Source organism: Gigantopelta aegis, chromosome 5 (genome assembly GCF_016097555.1).
Source record: "Gigantopelta aegis isolate Gae_Host chromosome 5, Gae_host_genome, whole genome shotgun sequence".
Classification (NCBI taxonomy): domain Eukaryota; kingdom Metazoa; phylum Mollusca; class Gastropoda; order Neomphalida; family Peltospiridae; genus Gigantopelta; species Gigantopelta aegis.
The window spans coordinates 17,550,169-17,559,141 of NC_054703.1; the positions used below are offsets into that span (position 1 = coordinate 17,550,169).

At 43.8% G+C, this 8,973-nt stretch overlaps 1 protein-coding gene across 1 annotated transcript; it reads left to right on the top strand.

Annotated features, from left to right (window-relative positions):
- Nucleotides 1-345: 345 nt before the first annotated feature.
- Nucleotides 346-8,585, top strand: LOC121372890. Its single transcript, XM_041499327.1, has 5 exons — nt 346-775; nt 1,196-1,330; nt 5,221-5,381; nt 6,396-6,544; nt 8,372-8,585. The coding sequence occupies exons 1-5, from the start codon at nt 588-590 to the stop codon at nt 8,513-8,515; spliced, it is 777 nt and encodes a 258-aa protein (XP_041355261.1). The 5' UTR covers nt 346-587; the 3' UTR covers nt 8,516-8,585.
- The last annotated feature ends 388 nt before the right edge of the window (nt 8,586-8,973 follow it).

An 8,973-nucleotide genomic window follows, 5' to 3' on the forward strand; every position in this document is an offset into this window, starting at 1 on the left:
TCTTCCGGATTAAATGTCAAAATCACCAAATGTTAGACAAATATGCTCTGTTGTCGTTAAATAAAACAAACAAACAAACAAACTTCTTAATAATTAAGCGTTCAACAACTATTAATATATACTTCACGCATAAAACAAAAGAGAAGACAATCTGCATGATCGAGAGGGGGGGGGGGGGGTCCACCCCCAAAACCCTCCATCTGTCTACACATGTTCATCATGAAATTGACGAGTTCTATGAGAAACGGACATCTGTTGGTCAAGGATTGGACGCACACCGATATGCGTAGTGACAACTACTATTGTGAATTACACTGTAGTTACTTACTGTAGTTACTTACTGTGTAGCAGTGAACTAGACGTTTAAAATATTGCTATCATCCAGTTGCCAACTAAGTTCAACTTGAGCTTAAGTTTAAGTTGACGTTAAGCCCGAGACACTCATTTTGAGGTTGCTGAAGACGTGATCGCAATACTGCCTTAAGGACCAGGAGTCACATTTTAAAGGTCCTGGGTCTGTTTGCTTGGCGCTCAGTCCTAAATACTGGTACCGAGTTACTCACCACGACGGACGATTCCATAGTGCCATGTCGCTCACTTTGATTTGTTTTGTGGGACTACTTTTTGTCGAGGAGTCGTTCCAAGCATGGACCCCTTCACCGGGCACGACATTCCAGTGGCAATTGCAGGAGAGTATTAATACGCACGTTGCTGCTTCGGTGTATGATATTGACCTGTTTAATGCGAAGGACAGCGATTTTCACACTTTAAAAAGGTGGGTGTGTGCTGTTGTGCTGACGAGCTAAAATGCAATGTTACTATGTATAAGTTCAGGTAATTGAAAATTCCTTTGGCTAGTGTCCTTCCATTACAATAAGTTTATTAAGTACTGAATCGAAAGGGTGCTTGCTGATCCCCCCCCCCCCCCCACCCCAAGTTCAAAATAAAAGAAATAAAATTTTAGATACAACATTAAGTAGCAGTGTATTTTAACTGATTTTAACTTTAACTTTACCGTTTTGTAGGACAGAATAAATCACAAATACAGAGACGGCTGGTTGGCCAGTTCACTTATGCATGCTTTATTTAACTCGCTCACGCACTCAAGCACTCACTCACTCACTCATTCTTTGATTGATTGATTGATTGATTGATTGATTGATTGATTTATTTATTTACATATTTGGTATTACAGCCACGGTCACAAGATTATCTGCTACTTCTCGGCGGGAACTCACGAGAATTGGCGACATGATGCGCACAGTTTTCCGCACAGCACTCTGGGTAACGCGCTACCGGAATGGAAAGGAGAGCGATGGCTAGATATTAGGTTCGTGTGTGTGTTATGTGTGAGAATGGATGGATGGATGGATGAATGAATGAATGAATGAATGAATGACCGAATTCATAAATCAATCAAACATTGATAGGGCCTCCACGAGTCCAAAATGTTGGACTCGAGTACTTGAGGGTCAAACTCGAACCGAACCCGAGTTCCTGACACTTACACTAGATGTTAATGCGTCTAAGGAATAAAGTAAAATAGCATTATACATCTTAATTTCAGCGCTGAACATGAATGCCAAACCATGCCATTTTTCTGTATTTAGAAAGCGGTTGATACGTTCAGTATTGTGACGGAATGGATGGACGGACGGACGGACGGACGGACGGACGGCCAGATTAAAATGACAAACTAGCGCAAAAGCATATAATGATTGTGTAACTTGTTTTGCTGACTATATATGGGACCTGTAAGATGCTAGTGAGGTCTACACACAGAGAGGTGACTGCTGGTGCTAGACTACTGGGGTGTGTTCCATTGTTACCGTATGGTCTTCGTCAAGCGGGCTGGACGTAGCCTAGTGGTAAAGCGTTCGCTTGATGCGTGGTCGGTCTAGGATTGATCCTCGTCGGTGGACCCACTGGGCTATTTCTCGTTCCAGCCAGTGCTCCACAACTGCTGTAACAAAGGCCGTGGTATGTACCATCCTGTCTGTGGGATGGTGCATATGAAAGATCCCTTGCTGCTAATCGAAAAGTGTAGTCCATGAAGTGGCGATAGCGGGTTTCTTCTCTCAATATATGTGTGGTCCTAAACCATATTTCTGACGCTGTATAACCGTAAATAAAATGTGTTGAGTGCGTCGTTAAATTAAAAAAAAAGGTCTTCGTCAACTGTGTGTGAAAGCTGGTATTGGTGATTTCACTCGATATATTCCAGTATCATAAAAGGGTATAACTGGCAATACAAGAGCTACTTGCGTTGTGGGTGCTGATTTACCACGATGTGTTTGCGATACGTAGCCTTCATCGGGAACTCAGTGAAGTCAGCATCAGCTCATATGGCTCTGTGGTGAAGCACGATTTCAGCAATTCTGAAACTGTAAGTGGGGAAGACAATGCTGATGCTATACTACCGGGATGTATTCCATTGTAATAGTCTTCGTGAACTGTGGGTTAAAGCTGGCACTGGTGATTCTACATACATTGGCTGCATGGGGTTGGAGCCGACATGTGTAAGGTATTACCTGCCATCCATACCTTAACCGGCTGTGATTACACAAGTTGGGACAAAGTTTACAGCATTGAAAGCAAACACAGTTGTCCACTTAAAGGACTTGAACTATCCCAGCAAGGATATATTGATGGCAACAATTGAACGATGTCTCACCAAGATTTTGAAGAAAGGCACATGCAAGACAATGAATCAGCTGAGAACACACATGTACCACCACAACAAAGGAATGTGTCTGGATCAACTCCCTCCTACCAGTCACGCCATAAGGGCACACATATCGAGAGCATTTGTTTGCAACACATGGGATGATCGCCTTGCTTACTGATCAAGCCCAAGCCCTGGATCCAACTTTGTGCGGGTTTGTAGACGAGGATGACTTACGTCGACCAGACAGGGCACGACAGCCAATATCAGAAGAGTATGTACTACAGTGTAACTACACCAAGTGTGCAAATAGCGGATGTATTTGTAGGAAGAATGGGGGTACCATGTTGCATGTTTTGTAAATGTCAAAGTAAGCAGGGAAACGATTTGGGTTCTAGTTGTAAAAACTGTTTGCGTTCTACTTAATCCATATGTGCATGAGGTTATTAATTTACATTGGTGGTTGATAGTCGTACACACTTTGGTGTAATTTGCGTATAATTAATGATTTCGGTGTGTTGATCATGTTATTACAAACAATGTTAATGTTTCACTTTCCATATTTTCTACAGAACTATGGCAAAACCGAATATCCATTGAACATTTACTTGTCTGAAATGGAACTAAATGTGTACAGTTATGATGACCTTTTAACCTCGGATGGCCTGATTAAATAACATATTTGCACAATTCTTATTTCATTACACAGAGGTCTCTAATACAAACAATTTGAAGGGTTGTGTGCTGTGCTACGACATTTGGTTACGGTACACAGTTATTGCAATTTTCGTAAAAACATTTCTTCCAAATTTGGCCATGGAGGCTGTATCTTTGAACGTCATTTTCTCAGTTATTGTCGGGTTACAGAAATTCTACCCTCACTTTTCTGTCTACCCACATGGTGTACTTAAATAATATGAAGAGTAACTTAGAGGACATTTCATGCACACGGGGATCCCCCCCCCCCCCCCCCCCCTCAGCCACTGAACTAGTAGTTACTTTTGAAGTTAATGTCCTACATTATCTCACGTGTACGGATACTCGAGTACTCGTGGAGACCCTATCAAACAACGAATTAAAGAAATAATAGACGAATGAATGAACAAATGTGAATTAACGAGTGAACGAAATGGTAATTAGAGGAAACAAAAACAGGGTCATACTCCGGGGGGGGGGGGGGGGGGGGGGGAGGTCGGGGGGGGGAGGGATGACCCCACACTGAGGCTAAGAACAAAATGTAGATATAAGGGTCCGGTAAGTTCGTATTCGAACCCACTACACCCTTGATAAATTCATTGTGTACTTCTTCCAGCTGGGTATAACTCTTGTTTGTGGTGTGAAGCATACTAGCATCGACAACCCTTTATAAACTCACTTACCTCATCCCAACTAGTGTCTTACGGGCGGTACCTCCTATGTACGGTAAGGAGAAATGCATATTGAATATTCCTTGCTGTTTATACATACATACATACATACATACATACATACATACATACATACATACATACATATATACATACATACATACTAATATATATATATATATATATATATTAGGTTTTGTGGCGATAGCGAACCCATTCTCTAGACCATATCTGGAAATAGCCATATGCATAGATAATGGAAAACATTCTTGTCAACTGTCGGAGTAAAACAAAAGCCGAAAATATTATTTCCAATCGTTATTATTTATTTATTCAAGTAGAGCAACACATAGCCAGGACCTCAGCGCAGGTGGTGAGGTGGAGGGGAAATGCCTCCACTGACAGACATCCCAGCTTAATTAGCTATTAAATGTAAAACGTATACTGCTGTCGTTAAGCAAACATTCCTTTCTTTTCTTTTCTGCCAATTAAACAATATGCTCGGGTGTCTTCTCACAAACATTCCTTTCTTTTCTGTTCTTTTCTGACCATTACACGGTGTGCTGGGGTGTCTTCTCACAAACATTCCTTTTGTTCTTTTCTGGCCATTACACGGTGTGCTGGGGGTGTCTTCTCCCAAACATTCCTTTCTTTTCTTTTCTGACCATTACACGGTGTGCTGGGGTGTCTTCTCACAAACATTCCTTTCTTTTCTTTTCTGACCATTACACGGTGTGCTGGGGTGTCTTCTCACAAACATTCCTTTCTTTTCTTTTCTTTTCTTTTCTGACCATTACACGGTGTGCTGGGGTGTCTTCTCACAAACATTCCTTTCTTTTCTTTTCTGCACATTAAACAATCTGCTCGGGTGTCTTCTCACAAACATTCCTTTCTTTTCTTTTCTGCACATTAAACAATCTGCTCGGGTGTCTTCTCACAAACATTCCTTTCTTTTCTTTTCTGCACATTAAACAATCTGCTCGGGTGTCTTCTCACAAACATTTCTTTCTTTTCTTTTCTGCACATTAAACAATCTGCTCGGGTGTCTTCTCACAAACATTCCTTTCTTTTCTTCTGACCATTAAACAAAGCGCTGGGGTGTCGTCTCACAAACATTCCTTTCTTTTCTTTTCTACCCATTACACAGTGTGTGGGGTTCTTCTCACAAACACTCCTTTTTTTTCGCAGAAGTCCACAGGTGAAGTCGATAATGGAGAAGCGGCTAGATCTCGCGAGATCTCGCGGGTGCGATGCTGTGGAACCAGACAACGTCGACGGCTATGCCAACAACAATGGGATGGGTCTCCACAGGGCTGACCAGATACACTACAACACGTGGCTCGCTCACAGTACGTCACTATACACTACAACACGTGGCTCGCTCACAGTACGTCACTATACACTACAACACGTGGCTCGCCCAGACTACGTCACTATACACTACAACACGTGGCTCGCTCACAGTACGTCACTAAACATACACTACAACACGCAGCTCGCTCACAGTACGTCACTATACACCACAACACATGGCTCGCTCACAGTACGTCACACGTGGCTCGCTCACAGTACGTCACTATACACCACAACACGTGGCTCGCTCACAGTACGTCACTATACACTACAGAACGTGGCTGGTTCACAGTACGTCACTATACACTACAACACGTGGCTCACTCACAGTACGTCACTATACACTACAACACGTGGCTCGCTCACAGTACGTCACTATACACTACAAAACGTGGCTGGCTCACAATACGTCACTATACACCACAACAGGCGACTCACATTACGTCACTATACACTACAACACGTGGCTCGCTCACAGTACATCACTATACACTACAGAATGTGGTTCGCTCACAGTACGTCACTATACACCACAACACGTGGCTCGCTCACAGTACGTCACTATACACGGTAACACGTGACTCGCTCACAGTACCTCACTGTACACTACAACACGTTGCTCGCTCACAGTACGTCACTATACACTACAACACGTGGCTCGCTTACAATACGTCACTAAACATACACTATAACACGTGGCTCACTCACAGTACGTCACTAAACATACACTATAACACGTGGCTCGCTGTAGTACCTCATTGGTGTTATGAGCGTCTCTTGCTTAACTCTATATATCCATATACTATTTATTAGTAAAACGTCGTTATCTCGATCTTGAAACGAACAAACCATCGAGTTCGATATACCTGTGATTCGAGATAAAGATAGAGACAAATTTGTTGTTCAAAAGTATGCCATGGGATAATAACAGAGTTCGAGATAACGACTTGTGCATTATCGCTGTTTTTCATACATACCTGTTTACAACTGCTGTGATTGTGCCGTTGTAGCCGCCCACGCCAAGGGTCTGTCGATTGGTCTGAAGAACGCCCTCAGTCTGATACCCGAGCTCGTGTCTCTCTTCGACTGGGCGCTCAACGAGTCGTGTCTAGACTACGACGAGTGCGACGAGTACCAACCCTTCCTACACCAACACAAGGTATATAGATATAGATACATACATACATGCATACATACATACATGCATACATACATACATACATACATACTCACATACATACATACATACATACCTACATACCTACATATACTCTTCAAAAAAAGAAACGCAAAAGGGTACAAATGGGTTATAACTCCGATTTTATGTTTCCTACCGGTTCATGCTTTGTGAATATAACGTCATTGCATGTCCCAAACACATTCCCACGGTTACATTCGATAAAACGCAGCTACTGTACAATAAAGTTCCAAAATGTGAATATTCGCAAAAACGCAGCCACGTGCAAACCATGTCACCACTGCACGTGCGTTGTCTGCACGTGCAACATGAACACCGACAGTATAAAAGTGCAGGGTGTTCGCTTGCCTGGCCTCTGTATCTGGCCGACAGTTGACAATCCAGGACATGCCACGTCTCAGTGAACCGCAAAGAAACAATGCCATCGGCCGACTAGACGCAGGCGAATCCAGAACGGCCGTTGCCAGGGCATTCCATGTGTCCCCAAGCACCATCTCCAGACTGTGGGACCGTTACCAGCAACATGGATCAACACGTGACCTCCCTAGATCCGGTCGACCACGGGTCACTACCCCCGGGCAGGACCGCTACATCCGGGTACGCCACCTTCGGGAACGATTGACTACTGCCACCTCCACAGCCGCAGCAATACCAGGTTTGCGCAGGATATCCGACCAGACCGTACGGAACCGCCTACGTGAGGTAGGAATTCGTGCCAGACGTCCAGTTCGAGGTGTCATCTTAACACCACAACACCGTCGACTCCGACTGCAGTGGTGCCAGATTCATCGACAATGGCCTCAACTGCGATGGAGACAGGTGTGGTTCAGTGACGAGTCCCGATTTCTGCTCCGACGTCATGATGGAAGATGTCGCGTGTATAGGCGTCGTGGTGAACGTTATGCGGCAAACTGCGTGCAGGAAGTGGACAGATTCGGCGGGGGTAGTGTCATGGTGTGGGCAGCCATCTCACACACTGGCAGAACTGACCTGGTCCACGTGCAGGGCAACCTGAATGCACAGGGCTACATTGACCAGATCCTCCGGCCACACATCGTTCCAGTTATGGCCAACGCCAACGCAGTGTTCCAACATGACAACGCCAGGCCTCACACAGCACGTCTCGCAACGGCTTTCCTACAGAACAACAACATTAATGTCCTTCCTTGGCCATCGATATCACCGGATTTGAACCCAATTGAGCATCTATGGGACGAGTTGGACCGACGCCTCCGACAGCGACAACCACAGCCCCAGACCCTGCCCGAGCTGGCAGCAGCCTTGCAGGCCGAGTGGGCCACCATCCCCCGGGACGTCATCCGTACTCTGGTTGCTTCAATGGGCAGGCGGTGCCAGGCAGTTGTCAACACACGCGGAGGCCACACCCGGTATTGACTCCAGATGACCTTGACCTTGGTGGTGTGTCCTATCACTTACTCACAATGGACTAGAGTGAATTGTGAACAATCCTGCAACATTTGGTAATTATCGGACTCACCATTCAATAATTAAATCAATTCTCCAAATGTTACGACAATGTGGTTTTGCGTTTCTTCTTTTGAAGAGTATACATACAAGCATACATATACATATACAAAACTCTCTCTCTCTCTCTCTCTCTCTCTCTCTCTCTCTCTCTCTCTCTCTCTCTCTCTCTCTCTCTCTCTATATATATATATATATATATATATATATATATATATATCTGTCTTTGTGTGTGTGTGTGTGTGTGTGTATCTTTCTACGAAATGTTACGATGGTGTTTTACTATTTCACTGTTTGTGTTAGGCTGTATTCCACGTGGAGTACGTGGACAGCCACACTGACGGGCCGGCCAAACAGCGCAGTGTGTGTCACTCGAGCCACCGACCCCACGGCTTCACCACCCTCATCAAAGACTGGGACCTCACAGCTTGGAGACTCACCTGCTGACGTCTTAAAGGGGCAATGTCTTCATTTTGTACCCGTTGCAATAAGGCGCTGATTAAAGCTACATTCTCGAGTTTATTATTATTATTAATATATATATATATATATATATATATATATATATATATATATATATATACAGTGGAACCTCGTTAGTCCGGACTCCAGTAGTCTGGAATCCTCACCTTACGGACGTTTTTTTTTTTTCAAAACGAAACGACGAAATGAAAGTTATTCATTAATCCAGATATTCAGCTTCCGGAACCGGACGGTCATAATTCTGAACGAAATGTAAAAAGTAAAGGCAAATTGCTTCGTTTGACCGGTCGGTTTGACCAGTTTATTTAACCATTCACCTGTGTTTATTTAGTGTTAATCGGATAGAGCACAAGTGTTATTTTATGAGAAAAAAAAAGAGTATTTTATTTTTAAAAGTGGTGAACTCTTGATCATACCCTACG